The sequence below is a fragment of the Diceros bicornis genome, chromosome 19 (assembly GCF_020826845.1).
Source record: "Diceros bicornis minor isolate mBicDic1 chromosome 19, mDicBic1.mat.cur, whole genome shotgun sequence".
NCBI classification, from domain to species: domain Eukaryota; kingdom Metazoa; phylum Chordata; class Mammalia; order Perissodactyla; family Rhinocerotidae; genus Diceros; species Diceros bicornis.
In genome coordinates, this window is record NC_080758.1 from 47,171,572 (window position 1) to 47,196,499 (window position 24,928).

General features: G+C 41.3%; 1 protein-coding gene across 8 annotated transcripts in view; it reads right to left on the reverse strand.

The window, feature by feature from the left end:
- Positions 1-24,928, reverse strand: part of RALGAPA2 (Ral GTPase activating protein catalytic subunit alpha 2) — a 334,286-nt gene that overhangs the window by 292,375 nt on the left and 16,983 nt on the right. For 7 of the 8 annotated variants that reach the window (XM_058563324.1, XM_058563325.1, XM_058563319.1 and 4 more), the window contains exons 2-3: positions 9,389-9,499; positions 3,644-3,696 (exon numbers count right to left, since the gene is read on the reverse strand). In XM_058563324.1, the coding sequence (XP_058419307.1) occupies positions 3,644-3,696; positions 9,389-9,499 (164 nt within the window). The remainder of the gene's footprint in view (positions 1-3,643; positions 3,697-9,388; positions 9,500-24,928) is intronic. The other variant, XM_058563323.1, reaches the window with a different exon arrangement.

Here is a 24,928-nt window from a genome sequence, read left to right on the forward strand (position 1 = left end):
CTGAATCATTCTACGAGGCCAACATCACCCTGATACCGAAACCAGACAAAGACAATACAAAGAAAGAAAATTACAGGCCAATATCGCTGATGAACATTGATGCAAAAATCCTCAACAAAATATTGGCAAACCGAATACAACAATATATTAAAAAGATCATACACCATGATGAAGTGGGATTTATACCAGAGACGCAGGGATGGTTCAACATCCGCAAATCAATCAACGTGATACATCACATCAACAAAACAAAGAATAAAAACCACATGATCATCTCAATAGACGCAGAGAAGGCATTTGACAAGATACAACATCCATTTATGATAAAAACTCTCAATAAAATGGGAATAGAAGGAAAGTACCTCAACATAATAAAGGCCATATATGACAAACCCACAGCTAACGTCATACTCAACGGGGAAAGACTGAAAGCCATTCCTCTGAGAACAGGAACGAGGCAGGGCTGCCCACTCTCACCACTCCTCTTCAACATAGTACTGGAGGTTTTGGCCAGAGCAATTAGGCAAGAAAAAGGAATAAAAGGAATCCAAATAGGTAACGAAGAAGTGAAACTCTCACTATTTGCAGATGACATGATTGTATATATAGAAAACCCTAAAGAATCTGTTGGAAAACTGTTAGAAACAATCAACAACTACAGCAAAGTTGCAGGGTACAAAATCAATCTACAAAAATCAGTTGCATTTCTATATGCTAATAATGAACTAACAGAAAGAGAGCTCAAAAAGATAATACCATTTACAATTGCATCAAAAAGAATAAAATACCTAGGAATAAATCTTACCAAGGAGGTGAAGGACCTATACAATGAGAACTACAAGACATTATTGAGGGAAATCTACGATGACATAAAGAAATGGAAAGATATCCCATGCACGTGGATTGGAAGAATAAACATAGTTAAAATGTCTATATTACCTAAAGCAATCTACAGATTCAATGCAATCCCAATCAGAATCCCAATGACATTCTTCACAGAAATAGAAAAAAGAATACTAAAATTTATATGGGGCAACAAAAGACCCCGAATAGCTAAAGAAATCCTAAAGAAAAAGAACAAAGCAGGAGGCATCACAATTCCTGACTTCAAAACATACTACAAAGCAATAGTAATCAAAACAGCATGGTACTGGTACAAAAACAGACACACAGATCAATGGAACAGAATTGAAAGCCCAGAAATAAAACCACACATATACGGACAGCTAATTTTCAACAAAGGTGCTAAGGACACGCAATGGAGAAAGGAAAGTCTCTTCAATAAATGGTGTTGGGAAAACTGGACATCCACATGCAAAAGAATGAAAGTGGACCATGTGCTATCGCCATTCACAAAAATTAACTCAAAATGGATCAAAGACCTGAAGGTGAGACCTGAAACTATAAAACTCATAGAAGAAAATATAGGCAACACACTATTTGACATTGGGTTTAAAGGAATCTTTTCGGATGATATGCCTACCCAGACTAGGGAAACTAAAGAAAAAATAAACAAGTGGGACTTTATCAGACTAAAGAGCTTTTATAAGACAAATGAAATCAGAATCAAGATGAACAAACAACCAACCAGCTGGGAGAGAATATTTGCAAAACATACATCTGACAAGGGGTTGATCTCCATAATATATAAAGAACTCACACAATTGAACAACAAAAAAACAAACAACCCGATCAAGAAATGGGCAGAGGAAATGAACAGACACTTCTCCAAGGAAGATATACAGATGGCCAATAGGCACATGAAAAGATGCTCAACATCACTAATCATCAGGGAAATGCAAATCAAAACAACACTAAGATACCACCTCACGCCCGTTAGAATGGCTATAATCACCAAGACAAAAAACAACAAATGTTGGAGAGGATGTGGAGAAACAGGAACCCTCATACACAGCTGGTGGGAATGCAAATTGGTGCAGCCTCTATGGAAAACGGTATGGAGATTCCTCAAAGAATTAAAAATAGAGATGCCCTATGATCCAGCCATCCCACTACTGGGAATCTATCCAACGCACCTGAAATCAACAATCCAAAGAGGCTTATGCACCCCTATGTTCATTGCAGCATTATTCACCATAGCCAAGAAGTGGAAGCAACCTAAGTGTCCCTCGACTGACGATTGGATTAAGAAAATGTGGTATATATATACAATGGAATACTACTCAGCCATAAAAAAAGACAAAATCGTCCCATTTGCAACAACATGGATGGGCCTGGAGCTTATTATGTTAAGTGAAATAAGCCAGAAAGAGAAAGACAAACACTGTATGATCTCACTCATATGTGGAATATAAACCAACACATGGACAGAGAAAACTGGACTGTGGTTACCCGGGAAGTGGGGGGGGGGGTGGGCACAAGGGGTGAAGGGAGTCATATATGGGGTGATGGACAAACAAAAATGTACAACCCAAAATTTCACAATGTTAGAAACCATTAAAATATCAATAAAAATCAAAAAAAAAAAAAAAATAAGGGAGGGGAAGGATGTCAAGAGTATGGGCTTTATCGTCATGCTTCAAAACCTGCACATGTGTTATAGATTCCTTAGTAAATGCATCAACTATTACATAAATAAAATAAATTAATAGAATAGTTTAAACAAATGGTGGTCAGTAGATACATATTTAAGTGATAGACTTAATTAAAGCTCCTGTTAAAAATAACTCCTTTGCACAGGAGGGTTACCACAGGAAACACAATAACTACCACAAAATATGCAGTGAATCAATGTCTGTTATTCTGGTGAAGGAGTACAGTCCTCAAAGGAGAGAAAGGGGAACCACAGTTATTGAGCGCCAGATATGAGCCAAGTCCTGGGCAGGAGATTTCCATACGTGTTTTATTCCACAAACCCAGAAAACCCATGGAGAGCTTTCCTCCTCTGGCCTCCCCCTCCAGCCAGCTCTACAGCAAATACACATTAGGCCTTTCCTTCATAGTCATAAAGTTGATCCCACATCAACCTAAGTACATGTCTCTTCAAACCATGAATAATTTCTAGATAACCAACAATTAACTTTCAGAACCTATAATTTGGTTCTAGTGTAGTTCTAAAGGCATCAGTAATCTAGCCACTTGTCTAATACATTTGGACAAGAGAGACTTTAAGCTTAATAGATCAAAAACCACACCCAAACATTATTCTAACTTTGAAGAGAACATAAGATCAACACACACAGACACATAAACACATAAAAAGATCGCAACCTCACTGGTAGTCAGAAAATATTTATTAAAAACAGTTTTTATAGATCAGTTTGCATATATTAAAAAGACAAATCATCTCCACTGTTGGTTAGGGAAATTGATATAAGACTTACATATAAGTTTACATGACCTTTTTGAAGAGCAATTTGGCAATATCAGTATTTAAAATGTGCATATGTTTCCATCTAATAATTTCAATCTAGGCACCCATATGGGAAAAATTCTCCCACATTTACAAAAGAAAAAAAAAATCACAAGAACATTCTTTGCAGCATTGTTTGTAAAAGTGGAAGGAAGAAAGGAAGACAGAAGGAAATACATGTCCATCATTTTTATTTGTCTGCACATTAAAGTTTTAAAATACCACATTTTTTACAAGAATCTTAAAAACTAAATGAATTAAAAAACTTACTTCAAAAAGAAAGAGGATGGAGTCCAGCTCCTCCCTTTGTGACTTATTATTCCCTGGAATATAGGAAAAAAAATTAGTTATCATGACAATATGTAAATTTTAGGATATTAAAAATTACGTTAAAAGGTATCTTAAAACATTTAAGCCTCAACATACATTCATTTATTCAAAAAATACTGGAAGGTAGCGTGGAGCCCATGTTAGGAATGCAGATGGATGATTGAGCCAGACCGCCTGGGTCCACAGTCTAGCAGAATTGCTCCTTGCTAGCTGTTAAAACACAGCTTCCATGTTTTCCAAGTTGTTAACAACCTGTGGCAGGTAATTTATTCGTTTCTCAATTAGTTACTTATGAGCTCAAATTACGATAGAACACAGAGCAAAAACAAAGAAAAAGTTCTAGCTTTGTGATACGAAAAGGCAAAGAGCAGTAATAATTATAAAAAGTCGTATACCTCTTTAGGCAATTGCACACTGTCCTTTTGATAACGACAATAATAAAAACTACAACACCTACAGCAGCAGTTACCACTTACTGTCCAGTCTCTATGTACCAAGGACTGTGCTAAGTGCCTGGCATCCATCATCTAACTTAGGAACCAGCAAACTTTTTCTGTAAAGTGTCAGACAGTAAATATTTTAGGCTTTGCAGGCCTCTCTTGCAACCACTCAATTCTGCTGTTATAGTGCAAAAGCAGCCATAGATAATACATAAATGAATGGCGATAGCTGTGTGCAATCTTTATTTATAAAAACAGGCAGTGAGCTATAAGTTGTGGACCCCTAATCTAACTGAATTCCCACAGCTCTATGAAGTAGATACCATTCATTCATGGAACAAGTACTAAAGAATGTCTCTATGTCAGGGATTATTCCAGAACCTGAGGACGCAAGAAAGAACAAAACACAACAATCCCTGCCCTGAGGAAGCTTACATTCTGGCAGGAGGAGGTAGTCAATAAATGAATAAGTGAGAAAACCAAGAAGGAAAGCAGATGGGGAATGCCAAAAAGGGTGGTATGCAGTTTTGACTAGGGAAGTCAGGAAACACCTTGCTGATAAGATGACAACTAAGCAAAGATCTAAAAGAGGTAAGTAAACAAGCCATATGGAAATTTGGGGGAAATGTGCTCCAGGCAGAGGGAATGGACAGTGCAAAGTCTCTAAGGCTGAGCAGGTTTGGCACAGTCAGGAAACAGCAAGAAGGCCCTTGTGTCTGAAGCAAAGGGGGAGAGTTGTAGCAGGTGAGGTTAGAGAACGGGTAGGGTAAAGGAAGGCAGGGAGGTAAGGTCTGAGGCCACAGTAACGACTTCAGGAATGAGAAGCCATTTGAGGTTTTGGAGCACTGAGAGTTGTAATTTGACTCACATTTTTAAAGCATTACTCTAGCTGCTCTTTTAAAGAGACTTTGGCGGGGGGGGGGGGGGTGTGGGGGGGGCGGGGGTGCAATGTGGAAGGGGGAAGACTAGTTCAGAGGCTACTGCAATAATCCAGGTGAGGATAATGGGAACTTCAGCAGTACCAGCATAGGCAATGAGAAGAGACCAGTGATTCTGGATGTATGATGAAGGTAGAGACAATAACTCAGGTTTTGGCCTGAATAACTAGAAGGCTGAAGTTATCACAAGATCATTTCATTATTCCTAGTAAACATTTTCCTTTATTCTTTTGTTTTAATACGCTTTCTTCCCTGCACTCCAATCAAAACACAGAATGTACTAAAAGCAAGAAACTTCAAAATCTCACCCTGTTTTTATTGGCTCTTCATTATGATTCTTTGCGGTAGATTGCAAAAACGGAGAGAGTTTCTCCCCGTCCCCATCAAGAGATATCTATTTCTTCATGCCTTGAATCTGAGATGCCATGTGACTTGTTCTGGCCAAGGTGACATTAGCAAACGTGAGACAAACTCAAGCCTGAAAAGCCTTATGCACTTACTGAGCTTAGAACCCTAAGGCCACCACGGGAAGGACTCCAAGATAGCCTGCTAGCTGGAAAAAAGGGGCCACCTGGAGAACTAAGGTGCCCTAGTCAATAGCTTGTCAACCACAAGACGTGAATGAGGCCATCTGCCACCAGCTGACATCAGAGGCGAGAGCCAGGCTCAACCAGAAGAACTGCTCAACAGACCCCGAAAATCATAAGCTAAATGACTGTTTGTTGTTTTAAGGCACTCAGTTTTAGAATGGTTCAATATGTAATTTGTTATGCAGCACAAACTGATACAGTCTTGAACAGCTACACTTCAAAAAGGATAGAGGGAGCAAAAGGGAGAAGAGGGAGGACCCTTTAAAAACAGGGTTTTTAGGTTGTAGAGGTTTTTTGTTCTTAGATATGGGATTTAAATTTTTTTCTTTCCTATTTTCATTGCACATAATATCACACTTTCCTACTGCACACACTTGTGAAAAAAAGTCAAGTGGAGCAAAGCTAGGAAGCAAAATAAAAATCAGATCATTTCATATTTGAAATATCTACCAATTTGGCAAAAAGATTTTTTTTATGTTCAAGATTTATATAAATTTATAAATCACAGGGGAAAAAACTGAGGAATTCATTAAAAAAAAAACACTTGGCATCCTGGGCACATGCCCATATATGACTTGATGACCTACCAGAGCCTGGAGCATTCTGTAAGACGCTGAGCCATCTGCTATATGCCAGAGACCACCACAGTGCCTCTCCCCAAATTCCTTCCCCTCCATGCTTGACATTTGCCTCAGGTTTTACAGAAGCAGTCAGAGCATCTATACACTCCTCTCTCTCTTCTCTTGATACTTGACCCTGTCTCAATCTACTTCCCCCAACACATTGCACCATCAGTTATCTCCCTTTCCTCAACCTGCGAACAGGCAAATGCAGCTTAAAATCTTCCCATGACCAAGCTACTCCTTGAGATACAATCCTCTGTCTTCACCAACAAACTTTCTAAGAGGGTACTCTCACCTGTAGCCTTCACTTCCTCACCATCCAGTTACTCCATTTCTCTCTGTCTGGCTTCCGATCCCACCACTGACTAGAACTTTTCTTTCAGTAGTCAAGGACGACCTCCTCAATGCACTGTCATTCCCTAGTCCTGCTGCGGCTCAACTTCTTCATCATCAGGTACTGCTGATCTTTCATTCCTTGAAATTCCTCTCTGGGCTTCTGCGATAAAACATTTTCCTGACACCTCCCGCCGCCCCCCACACACTACTCCTTTATCTTTCCTCTTTATCTGCCCAATAAAAGAAGGAATTACCCCAAATCCCTATCACTCTCTTTCTCTGCATATTCTTCCTCCCTTGGCAATAGCCTGATTGCACCTCTCTTCTCCCAAACGTCAGAGCCTATATTTTTACTGCCCAGCCAGAACCTACACCTGGGTGTCCCACAAGCACCTCAAACTCAAACTGCCCAAAGCTGCACTCATCCTCTTACCTCCCAAACCTGGCTCCCCACCAGGGTTCCCATTGCTGTAATGGCAGCTTATAAACCAGGCTCAACATCCTGAAAGCATCTTTGACTTCTCCCTCTTGTATTCCTTTTCCTTATACCCAAGTCTCATGGATGGTGCACCCACTGAGAAACAACACTTTCTCTGCTCTTAACTGCCACCTCCCTGGATTAGGCATCACCAGCTCTCATATAGATGACAGCATCAGCCTTCTAATTGGTCTTCCTGCCTCTGTGTCACTCACCACATTATAAGATACTGTCTTAGTAGCAAATATTTTCAAGAGCTTTAACCACCTAAAGAACAAAGTCCAAACTCTTTAGCCTGGAATTCAAGGCTCCTTGCAAGTCTAGCATAATCTGATTTCCTGCAAATCTCTTTCACACATCTTATGTTGCAAGAAAAAAAAATTGCTTTCCTCAAACATGCCCTAAAGACAGCCTCCCTGCTGTCGCTCATTTTCTACCCTCCACCCACAGTGCCATTCTCCTCCACCTGAAATCCTACATCTCCTTCAAGGTCCATCCCCAAGGCCACCTTGTCCCCAAAGCCTCACTTGTACATTCAACAGCAAGTCATCTCTCCCTCTCCTCAACAACCACAGTACTTTGTCTATATCTCTCCTATAGCACATCTGACTTTCTAACTTGTTTCATAGTTAACTATGCATATGGCTTATTCCTAGACCAGTCCACAAGCACCACCACCACCACCCCATGAAGCATGTTCAGCATCTGATACATCTCTGAATTCCTCATAGGAATTTAGCACAGTGCCTTGAACACTGTCAGCACTCAAATACTGGATGGGTGAATAAATGAAGGATTAAATAAAAGAGAGACACAGAGCTGCCAGAGGCAGAGTCCAAAGGCTGGGCCCTGAGAGGCCCCAGCACCAGACGCATGCTTCAAGATGCTAAAGCACATATGGTCTATGCCACAGGTATAAGACACTCTTATGTGTAGGTGAACAACACAGATGACATTTCAGTGTCTGTCAACCTTTCATCAGTGTTGCTTTTTTTAACGGGAGAAATACGAAATACAACAGTGGCTCTCAAACTTGAAAGCACATCAGTATCATCTGGAGGGTTGTTAAAACACAACTTGCTGAGTTCCACCTGCAGAGTTTCTGATTCAGTAGGCTTATTAACAAGTACCCTGGTGATACCCATGCTGCTAGTGCAAAAACCATGTTTTGAGAACCACTGGTACAGAAGAAGGAGCTCTGAACCTAGCATCAAGAAACCTGGCTGCAATTCTGGCTATGCAATTAAATAATCTGTGTGGCCTTAGGCCAGTAATATAACCTCTCTGGACACGGTTCTCTCAACTCTAACACAAGGAGTGTGGACAACCCAATCTCTTGAGCCCCTTCCAACCTTAAAACTCTGCGATTCTGACCCAGTCACTCAGAAGTCAGTTATCCAGAATTATGGCATTTCTGTTCAATGCAGTACTATGTAACTATTTAAAACGGAGGTAGAAATAAATGTGCTAACATGTAAGGATTTCCAAAACAGACTATATTAAAACGAAAGAAGATGATGACGGCAGCTAACACTTACTGAGGACATACTACGTGCCATACTTTGTCCTGAAATCCTAGGAGGCGTGTTGACCCATCTAATGTGGACAGGAGGGAGCTGACTCAGACAGACGCTAAGTAACTTGCCCAAGGAAAAACAGCTAGAAGGGTAGGGCCAGGATCCAAACTCAGTCTGGCTTCCCAGGCTCCACTATCCTACCACCTAAATACAGAGCAGAATGCCCAGTGTGACCTTATTGGCTCGATTTTCTAAGAATATTTTATGTAAATATATATGGGCATAACCATAAACATATATAAACATAATACATTAATAACATATATAGAAAGAAGTACAGGAAACTTAAGAATGGTTGCCTCTGCACAGCAGGACTGGAGGTCTGAGCAAAACAGATGCTTCAGTTTTCATTTCAAACCCTTTAGTGGAGTCTGAGGTTTTTTTTTTACAGTGTGCATATATTACTTTTCTTTCTTTCTTTCTAAGTAAATTATTCCTTTGAACTCATGCCTTCTGTGGGTTTCTTCTTCTATTTTCCCTTTACCCACTTGTCATTCAATTAACCCCTATAGAAAAGAAAGCTCAAGGGAAACACAGATGCCAACCACTGTGATCTCACAGCTCTGCTAAGGGCTTGGCAAGAAAGCAAGCTCAAAGCACATCACTTGTGGCTCATGACACATACAACCTCCAAAAACGTCCTGAATGTTTAAAAAAAAAAACCTTGTATATCAACAAAAAAATTACTTGTAGAAATGCTTACCTTTTAATTTCAAACTATTTTCCAGTGTTATAAAATTTTCATAGAAGATGAAATATATCTGAGAATAGTTGGTCTCAAAAAACTGCTTAAGATCATTTGTATCCATATTATCTGAAAAGAAAAAGTTTTCATTTATGACAATAACCTTATACAATTATCAGAATTCACAAACAACATTTTCAGAAAGAAAGGCAAGTAAAAACTAGCTTTATTCCCTTATGAGACAAAACAAAAAGAAAAGAGTATTCCCATCCATTTATTCTCCACCTAAGGGAGCTCTGAATTGGCCTGGGGCAGCTGCCCCACGGGCAGACCCCTGCAGGAGACTGATTCAAGATCAGAGCCATGGGGGCACAGCACTGACAGACCAGCTAACGGGGCAGCAGTAAGTGAGGGTCTAGGGAGGGACAAGATGACTTCCTGTTAGGGGATGGGAAAGTAGAAGTTCATGGAGGAGGTAGCCTCTGGCATAGGTCAAAAAGGGGGATGGGTTCTTACATCTGAAAAACAACTTTGCCGGTGGAGTCCCACATGGCCCAGTCTCTCCTCCCTCCCTGCTGACTTGAAACCAGCTGAAGAGAACTAGCAGGCACTCCCCACCACACCCACCCACTTCCATCTGGGCCACTGGTCACTGCCTTCCCTCCAGCTTCTAGATGACCTGTCTTGCTCTGTTTGGACACAGTGGGGCCTGCCATATGTTCCTAGAGTTGCCTTGAGCAGTGTTTCTCCCTCTTGCACCAGTTTTGCTAAACCAGGTTCTGCGGGAAGACAGACAGGTTGTGCAGGGAACTTAGCCCAGCAACAACTCCCGCTGGGGCTGGGCAGCAACACAGCCACTTCTTCCAGGGCCCCCAATCATCCCTCGCAACTCTGGTCAGAGTAGTTATCCACTGTCAACACACTTTTGTACATTTTCCTTAGCAAACAAGGTTGTGCCATTTACAACAGGGTCCTGACCAAGCTATGAACTCTTTGGAAGAATAGTCTAGTAACCTTAGGAAAATTAAAAACAGCTTCCTTAAAATTCTACATGGATTACACAAGAAAAAAATGTGTTGCTGTTTAATCTATAACAGAATGGTATCAATTGCTTTTGGGGTCCTGATACTGTGAATATATGTGAACATACCCATTACTGTGTTTAAATTCTATACAGTTAACACTAATGCTGGTGAATCTAAAGAGTTGTTTTCCTCTGATAACTAGATACGGCCTTTCATGCAAAAATTTGCCCTCATTCTTTGAAATAATGCATATAAGGTGTTTATAAAGTCATAGGAGCTGCCAATTTCACATTCTATTTCCTGCCCTAAAATAGAACTGAGCACAGAGCAGTGGAAGTTCCTAGTAACTAACAAATTTACCTGTGTGAAAGCAAGTAACAACGAAACTAGTATCATTGACCCACATGAACATTATTCTTAGGAGCCACACAATCTTGCCAAAGAATCCTTGAGTGCCTTCCACAGAATGTGCCAGTTCCAAGAAAGAGTTTTGTTCATTTTCTCTCCAATACAAACTGCTAGCCCATCCACCACCAACAGTTCCCTCTGAAGCACGCTTCACTCAGCCAGCTCCTACTCACCACTCACTGGTCTGCTGAAACATCCCAGCTCACCCCAAGACTAGGTCAGTGTCTCTGCTATGTGCCCCACTGCACTATTCTGCCCCTGTCGTAGAACATGTCATATTTACTTAATTCCTGATGGAATTCTTGACTTACTCCTGATGGAATGATCTGTCTCCTCTGTTAGAGATACTTCCTACCCTCACAGAACCCCCAGTCTATCTCATGCATCATTATGTCCCCTGCATCCAGTACAGTATTTAGTTCAATATTTTCTTGAATGAACTGAATGAAAGAAACAGCCTATAACATACAACGATAGGATAATGACCATAACTTGTAAACCATTAGATAATATGCATACAGGAAAGAAATGGTCTAACCCTCCTTCAAATCCTTGGGGCTGGGAGTGACGTCAGCATCATGGCGGAGTGAGCTTTCCCGTGAATTCTTCCCCCACAAAATACAACAAAAGTAACAGCCACAGACAAACAACGGAATCCCAGACAGTCAAAAGCTGGAGCGGAGGGATCCACACTGCCGCACATCTGAGAGCGGAACGTGCTGGGCCCCCGGAGGAAGTGGGGAGAGGTAAGGAGAACTCCGCTCCCTCCCCATCAGATCAGCGATCCGGTCCGCGCGGCTCCCAGAGAGGGGGGAGGGGCGGCCCTCGGCGGGAAACTGCAGCTCTTCGGGCGCTCTCAACCAGTGGGAAACTCCCGCACAGAGGGCTCAGAGGAGCCACAGGGCTACCATCAACATCTGAGCAACCCAGAGAGCGGATAAAGAGGGGCAAACGAGAAGCCTCCCACGTCAGGGACCCAGAGGGCAAAAGAGAGAGCTCCCCCCTCCCCACAACCCGGAGTCTGCAGCTCGACCAGATCTAGCGGTCCGAGGCAGACCTGAATAAATTGGACTGGACCCGTGGATCGCAGTGGGGAAAAGAAACAAAACAAAACAAAACAAAACTGCGGATCGCAGCAGAAAAACTGGGGCAGAGCGCAGGGGGCTTAGACTACACAGCCCTTCACCACCACACAGTGGCGGCAGGTGGAAAGTGCAACCAGAGACTTCCAGGATGAGGAAAACCAAAACCAACACAGGAACCACAATGCAAAAATATATGAAATCACCAGACCAGAAACAAAATGACAAGCAACCAGAAATCAACCCCGAAGACACAGAAATCCATAAACTAAATGACAGAGATTTCAAAATAGCTATCATAAAAACACTCAACGAAATACGAGACAACACAGACAAACAATTCAATGAGATTAGGAGTTTCTTCACAAAAGAGATTGAAATCATAAAGAAAAACCTATCAGGGCTGATGGAGATGAAGAACACAATGGAGGAGATAAAGGAGAATCTGGAATCTTTAAAGAACAGAGCTGACAATATGGAGGAAAGAATTAGTACTTTAGAGGATAGGAATACAGATATACTCCAGATGGAAGAAGAGAGAGAACTAAGACTAAAAAGAAATGAAGAAAGACTCCGAGAAATATCGGACTCTATTAGAAAATGTAACATAAGAATTATAGGTATTCCTGAGGGAGAGGAGAGGGAAAGAGGAACAGAGAGCCTATTCAAGGAAATAATAGCTGAAAATTTCCCAAATCTGGGGAAGGAGCAGGAAATACCAGTAAGCGAAGCCAACAGGACTCCTATATATATTAACAGACAAAGGCCTTCACCACGACACCTAGTGGTAAGGCTAGCCAGGGTCAACGACAAAGAAACAATATTAAGGGCAGCTAGACAAAAACAAAAAATAACGTACAAAGGAACTCCCATCAGGCTCTCAGCGGATTTCTCAACAGAAACTTTTCAGGCTAGAAGAGACTGGAATGATATATTCAAAATACTAAAAGACAAAAACTTTCAGCCAAGAATACTCTATCCAGCAAAAATATCCTTCAAATATGATGGAGAAATAGTAACTCTCCCAGATAAACAAAAGCTAAGGGAGTTCATGGCCACGAGACCGCCACTACAAGAAATACTCAAGAAGGCCCTCAGGCCCGAAAACAAGAAGAGAAAGGGAACACAAAGCTTGGAGTAAGGAGAAAAGTAGGCAGACAAAATCAGAGAAATAGTAGATCTTTACCGGAATAGGTTAGCAACCACTTAAATACTAAACTCAAAGATCAAAGGAAGAAATTCACCAAAAATAAATTTAACCTCATCACTGTAAACACACAGCCACAACACAAGATAGAATAAGGTATAACAAGAGCAACTTAGAAGGGGAAGAGGAAAGTGACTGAATTGACTTAGTATAAGGAAATAGGAGGCTATCAGATAATGGACTATCTCATACAGAAGATTTTTTGCCCAAACCTCAAGGTAACCACTAAACAAATAATCAAATTAAAACCACATATGATAAACAAAGAGAAAACTAGAAGAATCATAAGACAGAACAACCAAACTGAATTGGCAGTCCAAAACAAATGGGACAAGAAACAAAGGAAATGCAAAAGAACCAGAAAATAAGTGACAAAACAGCAACATTCAACCCTCATATTTCAATAATTACCCTAAATGTAAATGGATTGAACTCTCCAATCAAAAGATACAGAGTGGCAGGATGGATTAAAAAGCAAGACCCAACAATATGCTGCCTTCAGGAAACACATCTTAGCACTAAAGACAAGCACAGGCTCAGAGTGAAAGGATGGAAGACAATACTCCAAGCTAATGGCAAACAAAAGAAAGCAGGTGTTGCCATACTCATATCAGACAAAGTAGACTTCAAGATAAAACAGGTTAAGAAAGACAAAGAAGGGAAATATATAATGATAAAAGGGACACTCCATCAAGAAGACATATCACTTATAAATATATATGCACCCAACATAGGAGCACCAATGTACATAAAACAACTATTAACAAACCTAAAAGGAGAAATCAACAACAACACAATAATAGTAGGGGATCTTAACACCCCACTTACAGCAATGGATAGATCATCCAGACAAAAAGTTAATAAAGAAATATTAGACTTAAATGAAAAACTGGACGAGATGGACCTAGTAGACATATACAGAGCACTCCACCCAAAAACAGCTGACTACACATTCTTCTCAAGCGCGCATGGAACATTCTCTAGGATAGACCATATGTTGGGAAACAAAGCAAGCCTCAATAAATTTAAGAGGATTGAAATCATAACAAGCATCTTTTCAGACCATAAGGCTATGAAACTGGAAATGAACCAGGAAAAAAAAACTGGGAAAGTGACAAAAATGTGGAGATTAAACAACATGCTACTGAACAACCAATGGATCATTGATGAAATTAAAGGAGAAATCAAAAACTATCTGGAAACAAACGAAAATGATAACATGCCATATCAAACCATATGGGATGCAGCAAAAGCGGTCCTGAGAGGGAAACTCATAGCGATACAAGCCCACCTTAACAAACAAGAAAAAGCCCTAATAGGCAACCTTAAATTACACCTAACAGAACTAGAAAAAGAAGAACAAACAAAGCCCAAAGCCAGCAGAAGGAGAGAAATAATAAAAATCAGAGCAGAAATAAATGATATTGAGACCAAAAAAACAGTAGAAAGGATTAATGAAACAAAGAGTTGGTTCTTCGAGAAGATAAACAAAATAGACAAACCCTTAGCCAGGCTAACTAAGAAAAAAAGAGAAAAGGCTCAAGTAAATAAAATTAGAAATGAAAGAGGAGAAATTACAACGGATACCATGGAAATACAGAGGATTATAAGAGAATACTATGAGAAATTATATGCCAACAAATCGGACAATCTAGAAGAAATGGATAAATTCTTAGACTTATACAACCTCCCAAAATTGAACCAAGAAGAAATGGAGAATCTGAATAGACCAATCACAAGTAAAGAGATTGAAATAGTAATCAAAAACCTCCCAAAAAATAAAAGTCCAGGACCAGATGGCTTCTCCAGTGAATTTTACCAAACATTCAAAGAAGATTTAATACCCATCCTCCTCAAACTATTCCAAAAAATAGAGGAAGATGGAACACTTCCTGAATCATTCTACGAGGCCAACATCACCCTGATACCGAAACCAGACAAAGACAATACAAAGAAAGAAAATTACAGGCCAATATCGCTGATGAACATTGATGCAAAAATCCTCAACAAAATATTGGCAAACCGAATACAACAATATATTAAAAAGATCATACACCATGATCAAGTGGGATTTATACCAGAGACGCAGGGATGGTTCAACATCCGCAAATCAATCAACGTGATACATCACATCAACAAAACAAAGAATAAAAACCACATGATCATCTCAATAGACGCAGAGAAGGCATTTGACAAGATACAACATCCATTTATGATAAAAACTCTCAATAAATTGGGAATAGAAGGAAAGTACCTCAACATAATAAAGGCCATATATGACAAACCCACAGCTAACATCATACTCAACGGGGAAAGACTGAAAGCCATTCCTCTGAGAACAGGAACGAGGCAGGGCTGCCCACTCTCACCACTCCTGTTCAACATAGTACTGGAGGTTTTGGCCAGAGCAATTAGGCAAGAAAAAGGAATAAAAGGAATCCAAATAGGTAACGAAGAAGTGAAACTCTCACTATTTGCAGATGACATGATTGTATATATAGAAAACCCTAAAGAATCTGTTGGAAAACTGTTAGAAACAATCAACAACTACAGCAAAGTTGCAGGGTACAAAATCAATCTACAAAAATCAGTTGCATTTCTATATGCTAATAATGAACTAACAGAAAGAGAGCTCAAAAAGATAATACCATTTACAATTGCATCAAAAAGAATAAAATACCTAGGAATAAATCTTACCAAGGAGGTGAAGGACCTATACAATGAGAACTACAAGACATTATTGAGGGAAATCAACGATGACATAAAGAAATGGAAAGATATCCCATGCACGTGGATTGGAAGAATAAACATAGTTAAAATGTCTATATTACCTAAAGCAATCTACAGATTCAATGCAATCCCAATCAGAATCCCAATGACATTCTTCACAGAAATAGAAAAAAGAATACTAAAATTTATATGGGGCAACAAAAGACCCCGAATAGCTAAAGAAATCCTAAAGAAAAAGAACAAAGCAGGAGGCATCACAATTCCTGACTTCAAAACATACTACAAAGCAATAGTAATCAAAACAGCATGGTACTGGTACAAAAACAGACACACAGATCAATGGAACAGAATTGAAAGCCCAGAAATAAAACCACACATATACGGACAGCTAATTTTCGACAAAGGTGCTAAGGACACGCAATGGAGAAAGGAAAGTCTCTTCAATAAATGGTGTTGGGAAAACTGGACATCCACATGCAAAAGAATGAAAGTGGACCATGTGCTATCGCCATACACAAAAATTAACTCAAAATGGATCAAAGACCTGAAGGTGAGACCTGAAACTATAAAACTCATAGAAGAAAATATAGGCAACACACTATTTGACATTGGGTTTAAAGGAATCTTTTCGGATGACATGCCTACCCAGACTAGGGAAACTAAAGAAAAAATAAACAAGTGGGACTTTATCAGACTAAAGAGCTTTTATAAGACAAATGAAATCAGAATCAAGATGAACAAACAACCAACCAGCTGGGAGAGAATATTTGCAAAACATACATCTGACAAGGGGTTGATCTCCATAATATATAAAGAACTCACACAATTGAACAACAAAAAAACAAACAACCCGATCAAAAAATGGGCAGAGGAAATGAACAGACACTTCTCCAAGGAAGATATACAGATGGCCAATAGGCACATGAAAAGATGCTCAACATCACTAATCATCAGGGAAATGCAAATCAAAACAACACTAAGATACCACCTCACGCCCGTTAGAATGGCTATAATCACCAAGACAAAAAACAACAAATGTTGGAGAGGATGTGGAGAAACAGGAACCCTCATACACAGCTGGTGGGAATGCAAATTGGTGCAGCCTCTATGGAAAACGGTATGGAGATTCCTCAAAGAATTAAAAATAGAGATGCCCTATGATCCAGCCATCCCACTACTGGGAATCTATCCAACGCACCTGAAATCAACAATCCAAAGAGGCTTATGCACCCCTATGTTCATTGCAGCATTATTCACCATAGCCAAGAAGTGGAAGCAACCTAAGTGTCCCTCGACTGACGATTGGATTAAGAAAATGTGGTATATATATACAATGGAATACTACTCAGCCGTAAAAAAAGACAAAATCGTCCCATTTGCAACAACATGGATGGGCCTGGAGCGTATTATGTTAAGTGAAATAAGCCAGAAAGAGAAAGACAAACACTGTATGATCTCACTCATATGTGGAATGTAAACCAACACATGGACAGAGAAAACTGGACTGTGGTTACCCGGGAAGTGGGGGTGGGGGGTGGGGGGTGGGCACAAGGGGTGAAGGGAGTCATATATGGGGTGAAGGACAAACAAAAATGTACAACCCAAAATCTCACAATGTTAGAAACCATTAAAATATCAATAAAAATGTAAAAAAAAAAAAAAAAAAAAAAAAAAAAAATCCTTGGGGCTATCAAGAGAGAAATGTCATCTCTCTGCTGAGGACTCTTGATTGCTACCTGTTGCCCTGATGCTCCCCTCACCCCTGGTGACCTCTACTCTCACAGTCTGCTGCCAGCTAGATTTCTCCACGTGAGGGTCTAAAAGGCTTTTCAAATTAAACATGGCCAAAGAGAAGTATTGTTCTTCCCCTCAAATTCTATTCTTCCTTCAGGCACCACCATCCATCCAGCTGCTCAAGGCAAAACCTAGATGTCATCCCAGGTTCTTCTCCTGCCTTCACAACCCATCTGTGGTGTGTCAGTTCCATCATGTTCTAGCCCTGGGCCACTTCTCACCCTCCATAGCCCTGCCTGGCATACGTTGCCATGAATCCTCACCCAGGCTGCAACCACGTCCGCTGCCTGGGCTCCCTGCTTTCACTCCTCCCCTCCGCAGTCCATTCTCCACACTGCAGTCAACAGAAAAATTTAATAATGTAAATCAAATCAGATCATTCCTTTACTCAAAACCTCTCAACAGCCTCCAATAGTACTTAAAATAAGATGCAAAGATTTCACCATGGCCTGCAAGGCCCCGCATGATTTCCTCCATTCCACACCAACTTCATTTCACACTACTCTCTCCTTCACGTCCTACACTCCAAGCGCTGTGGCTTATTTCCATTCCCCAAACTTCCCAAATGTGTTCCCCACTCGGGGCATTTCTAGTATGTTGCCGCCACCCCTAGATCTTCATACAGCTCATTCCTTCTCATCCCTCAGAACTGGGATCACACATCAAAGAAATCTAAAGGTGTCCCCGTATGTCCCTCTTCACATTTCATCATATCACCCTGCTTTCTTCATTTAGACTCCGTGACAGATGGTCACCTGACTGCTCACCAGTGAATGGGCCTGAGACACAGAATTTCTCTGGCATCAAGGATGTGAGCACACTGATGCAGCAAGATGGCACAGAAAGGTCACTGGGCAATCAACAAGTCCCCCATCTTCCCTGGGCCTCCCTTGGTCCTGCAGAGACACTTAAATATCAGCAACCTGAACAAAGATGGTCCTTGTCAAGGTTGAGCAGCCCTCCTATAGACTGAGATGCTCTCATGAAGCCAAAAGTCCAGGTAACAGCCACCTTCTTCCTCAGCTATTCACTATCTTTCTTGTGGATGAGACATGGATGGTGCTGAGCTTAAACTACTCACTAACAAAACAATTAGACACATTCAAGGTAACCCAATACACAGTGAAACTAAGAGCACAACCTCTGTAAAGTACTCAGTTTATTTACAAGTGTAAGAACTCCTTATTGGTCTGGGAGTCCTCTTCACATGACTCCCCCCTACAGCACTTAAGATTAATTGAAATTATCTTATTCATTTACTTCTTCATTGATCAGCACTCCACTAGAAGCTGCATAAGAGCAGGAATAGCATCTGTTGTATTCACTACGGTATTCCCAGCCCCAGAAACAGAGTTTGGTACCCAAAAGGTACTTAACGCATATTTGTTAAATGAATAAACAAAAAATAAATATCAAATATTTTATTTCTCTAATTCAAAATCTAGAATGAGTCCTTGATTTGTCTTACTTTTAAAAAACAAGTCTAAAAACAAGTCTCATCAGATAAATATTTTTAAAGTAAGCATAGATCTTGGGGAAGGCAACCATAGGCAGTGTAATTTAGTATCCCGCAAAAGGGAACACAAGAAAGCATCAAAGGGCTGCTTTTTAACAAGGCTAACTTCAATAAGCACAGAGATATACTAGGAAGACTTTGTTCAGAAAAAAAAAAAGACTACGACCACAAACTTCCTTTAGACAGACATTTCTTCACCCATTCATTCAAACATTACTGAGCCCCTCCCCATGCCAACTAGCCCTGTGCCAAGTGCTAGGAAATTCAAAGAGAATAAGACACAGGGCCATCAAGGGTACACAGGTAAACAAACAAGCACCAGAAAAGACACCAGACCGAAGCTCATGCAGGGCATCAAAGCAGGAAATGGACAAGGCCACGCGGGGAGGTTGGGAATATTAATAATGCTATACATTCATGTTTTAAAAGACACTCTCATGAATTTACTTTATTTGACCCTCACCACAACCCTGTGAGGTAGATGGGGCAGGTGTGATCAAGATAAAGAAACCTCAGGTTTAGCATCTTAGGTAACACAGCCAGTCAGGAATGTGGGCAGAACTGTCTGGGTCTTCTGACTCAAACCTGAGCTATACAAAGGCCTCAGAGACAAGTGGGAATAAATGAAAACTAGAAATCAGGTCAGAAATATAAAAAAATAAGTCATCACCTTGGGGATGTGCAGGAGAGCCAGATGAAAACGATCAGGATGAAAAGACAGGTAAGAAATGAGGGGAGTGAATGGCACTGAAGACAGGAACTGCTGATTCCCTAAGAAGGAGCTCATGGTAATCTCCCCACCACCTCGTGAGTCCAGTAATGAAGAGAGGAGGAGGGAAAGCCCTGAAGTAGAGAGCCCGATTGTGAACTGCCTTTGAGGTGATGATCTTCAGTGTGTGTGGCATGGACATTAGCACGTTGCCTCACTATAATCACAAAACTCAAGGCAGTGAGCTCAAGTTAACCATAGGGAAGCAACCAGCAGATAGCTGAACAGAGCTAGGGGTCATTCCTGAATTTTTTAAGAAATCTCCTTTAATTTCTCATTCTCCTTCACCATCAACCAACAGACAATAAACTGTTTCTACTATTTTCCCATCGTATCTCAAAAGTAATCTTCTATATTCCACACCAAAACCTACCCTCTCCCATCCCTTTGTCCAGCTAAACCTCTTGCTGACAATTATTTCTCCACATCTAGCTGAAAGGCAATAGCAAAGGTTGAGGGAAAACCTTAAGAGCAGACTGCCTGGACTCAAGTCCAGAAGCTACAGGGCCTTGGACAAGTTATTAAAACACTCTGTGCCTCAATTTCCTCATCTGAGAAATGAGCATGACAATGGTTCCTACATCACAGGACTACTGTGATGATAAAATGAGCATATGCGAGGTGCTTATAAGAGTGTCAGCCAGCACCACATAAATGTTGGTTGTTTTACAATTACCTAGCTACTGGCAAAGGCCATCTGACTAGGTGGGAATAACCCAGCTTCACCTACTGTGAAGCCATAAAATTCAATGACTCATGAAACTCTTACACTTAATGAGACTGTCCCTTATTAAATGGCACTCAATCCCAATATAGCAGTAAGCACTTCCCACAAAACCAGAGAGATCATCCCTCCATTTCCTTCCACATATAATCCTTTTCAATAAGAATTCTACTCCTTTGTACTTGGAAGGATCAGAACAGAGTCTCACAAAAACCGGCTCAGCAGACCCCTGGAAAGCACCAAAGGAAGAGAAAAAGTCCTTTTCCCACACAGGAGCCACAGTGAAAACCGTCAAGAGGAAGAAAGAGCTCAGTTCAGCTCCTCCCTAGTAGGGACTGGCCCCTCAATTCTTCCTGTCCTTGCATCCCCCATACCCCCACCCCAGAGCTAAGGGCCATTCCAGCCCTTCCTACACATCTACGCAGATGAAGACCATGTCATTTACTATTTTACTCAAATTTCCTAGATGATGGCACTAAAGGCATGATACTCAAGATCACAGGCTGGTGACAGGGAAAAGGGATAAGTGAAGAATTCAAGGTGAACTTGACAACTTAATAAAACATAATTTAGAAACAGTGAGGGGCCGGCCCCATGGTGTAGCGGTTAAGCACATGTGCTCCACTGCGGCAGCCTGGGGTTCAGATCCCCGGAGCACACTGGCGCACTGCTTGTCGGGCTATGCTGAGGCGGCGTCCCATATAAAATGGAGGAAGACAGGCACAGATGTTAGCTCAGGGCCAGTCTTCCTCAGTAAAAAGAGGAGGATTGGCATGGATGTTAGCTCAGGGCTGGTCTTCCTCACACACACAAAAAAAAACAGAAAAGAAACAGTGAGAACAAGGAAAATAAACTATTCAGACACAAGACAGAAAACGTTGACAAGGATGAATGTCATTAGTAACACACCGTAACTTAAAGGCTAATATGATTCTGGGGATTTCACCGTTTAATAACTGCCTACATCCCTGCCCTCTTTCCCTCTTGGGGCAGTTTGTAAAAATGCCACAAATTATTCCTTCCCTCCATCACATGTTTGGATAACGCCCATCCACACTGATTTCAGGCTAATCTCCTGACTTGCTTCGGTCATTTGGTCATTAGATATATTAGCCAGCAGCGGCTGGAGAGCCCTCTGGTCCAAGTGAAATGAGGAAATTCATGGAGCAGAGCTGGACTCGACTCACTTTACCTTGATTATTTTCTCTGACGGACATTTGACCTCCCCCACTAACTGCCTAAATAATTTAACACAGAAGGCCTGTTTCAGGAAGGAGTTACTATATTTGACCTCCCCCACTAACTGCCTAAATAATTTAACACAGAAGGCCTGTTTCAGGAAGGAGTTACTACCATACGATGGCTGTAATATAATGGAAAATAGATGTTACAATATGAAAGGCACCACAAGCCCATCTTATCAAAAATTCTGTCTCTCCCAGGCCACATTCTCTAGGTGGCCCTGCAAAGAGTTGCCAGACAAATATTTACATTTATAAGGGAAATCTCCATTTGCAAAGGTATCTCCCACTCTCTACTGGGAAGAGGGGGGATGACCTCATCTCTAGAAACTTATCAATGTGGAAGGGGAGGCCTTAAATCTGCATAATAATCTTACTCTTGTTTACCGTGCTTTTCTGGTAACCTCCCATAACTGACTCTCCCCTCCCCCAACATCCTCCTTTGTCTTTAGCTGAACATAGTATTTAAGATGAGAATCTCTGCCATTTTGTTGAGAAACTCAGTTTCCCTGGTTTCTCCCATGTATACATGTTATTAAACTTGGTATTATTTTCTCCTGCTAATCTGTCTTTTAATTATTTGGCCAGCCATAAGAACCTTAAGGGAAAGGGCGGAGGGGGATTCTCCCTCTTCCCCAACACATGCTAACCAGAGTGCAGGCAGGGACTCCTTTCCCTGACAGCAGTTGGTAGGTTTTAGAACCTCCTGTGTGTGCAGCACTGTGCCAAGGGCAGGTAAAAGACCTGGAGCTTTCCTGGTGAGGAGGTAAAATCTACACAACAAAACCCTTTCAAGACTCATAAGATAGCAGGTAGGCTGATTGTGCTTCAATGGTAAATCAATATTTTAATCAGCATTATTATTATTAAAGAGAAATTTACATCTGAAAAGTGCATTTAAATGCAAACCTAAAAATGTCCCCTTTAATGATTACATGCAAATACAAAATCTTTGTGTGGATGGAAATCCTAACTTACACAGCAACTGAAAGGCTCCAGCCCCAGTGCATCAGGGCTCTGAAACATGAGATCTGGTCAAAGATGTGGTATGAAAAGTCTGTGAGGGGCCGGCCCCATGGCTTAGCGGTTAAGTGCGCGCGCTCCCCTACTGGCAGCCGGGGTTCAGATCCCGGGCGCGCACCGACGCACTGCTTCTCCGGCCATGCTGGGGCCGTGTCCCACATACAGCAACTAGAAGGATGTGCAACTATGACATACAACTATCCACTGGGGCTTTGGGGGAAAAATAAATAAAAAAAATTATAAAAAAAAAAAAAAAGAAAAGTCTGGGAGTAGAGGATGAATGGGGATGTGGGCCTACTCATTTCCCAAAGTCAGCTCACAGGTAAGGACACATTGCCTAACACTCCACCCACCCCCCACCTCAACAGGCAAGGTTATTTCTAGAATTTCTGCAAAGCTTTAAGAACTAAAAGATCAAAGTCCATTCTACAAGTACATTTTTTTCTAATGCCATGGAGATTTCAAATTTCAGAAAAACTCTCAAGTGCCATGTTTTTAATCCATATCCACTTTTAGGCATAAACATCACTGGATATATTTGACATGGAATTACTCTTGGAGTCATCCAGAAGTTAAATAATAACGTACTGAAGATAACCCTTATCTTCACCCACCAGAGTGATGGGAGGTCCACCCCTTGCTCCTTGCAAGATACCCAGCCTCTCCTCCTTACCTCCCTACCACAAGCTGCCTAAGCAACCAGACTCAATAAGAAAACCATAATTAGAAATGATCATAGGCTACCCCCCAGGCACACAACAGGGATGTCCCCTCAGGCCTTGCACTCTTGCTTCCATCCATCTCCCTGGAAATCCAAGCTGTGGTCCCACATGACCCTCATCTCAGACTGTCACCTCTATACAGCTCTGGGCATCACCTAATCTCACCCCAGCTTCCTAACCACAACCCTTTCACCCCCTATATCCAATAAAACTCACAAAGCCCCTCTCCTCCACCACATCTCTAAAGGTTCCCTTCCCCTTCTGACTCTGCCTGAAACCTGGCAGTCCCGAGTGCTGTGTCCCTGCAGACTGTCAGGTAAGCCTCTCACTTTCCTCCTATACCCACATACCACTTGGCCTGCTCACCACTGCAATATCCAGACCATTCTGGTGCTTCCCCTCACGCACACAAAATGCTTCTTTGCTGCTCACACCATCAGTCTATACACCAACTAGCCCCACCAACAGGAGTTGCACAGTCTTTCACTCACCCCAGCAGGCTCTCCAGAAGATTTCAGGGCCTGGCTCACTGTCTTTCTCTCTATAACAAGAGCACTGATTTCAACATTTACCTAGATGATGCCTGACTTCCTTATTTCTAATGAGGTTGTCCTCCACCCCATCTCCACCACTCATGCTCACGGTCATATTCTAGACCCAGTCACTACTTATAACCTCCCTACCTCCAGAGTCTCAGTTTCAATCCACTCTCCTGCCACCCGCCATTTCTTATCTTTCTTGCTCACTCCTTCTGCAATCCTAGTTCCAACAAGTCCTCAACCCTACTGAGTCCTGGAATCCAATGACCCCACCATCCTGTCACTACCTATGATCTCCCTCAAGTCTTCACTTCTTTTTCCCCCTAATTTGGTTTCCACAGTCCATCTTTTTAATCAGCCCTTTCATTGTCCCTCAATCCTCTCCCTTTCCCCCTCCAACATATTCACTCAATAAAACCCCAGTCTCAGTTTCAACCTTGATTCAACTGGAAGTATTTGTTTGAGCATAAGCCATGTGCTAGACACAAAAGGTTTTTTAAATTGTTGTTTTAAATATTAAATATATGTGAAAGAATCAGTTTTCTATACATGTAATTTATGATGCATAATAAACACTTTAGACCCACCCCCCTCACCCCCCACCTAAGCATCCAGTCCAATCAGGCTTTTGTCCCATCACTCTAATGAGCTCCACACCATGAATCCAGTTTTCAGTCCTCTCCAGGGCCAACAGCTGATACATACGTATCTTGCACCCAAGACCACTCACCTGGCCCAACAGAAGGAAAAGCAGACTAGAACCCTGACATAATAGTTT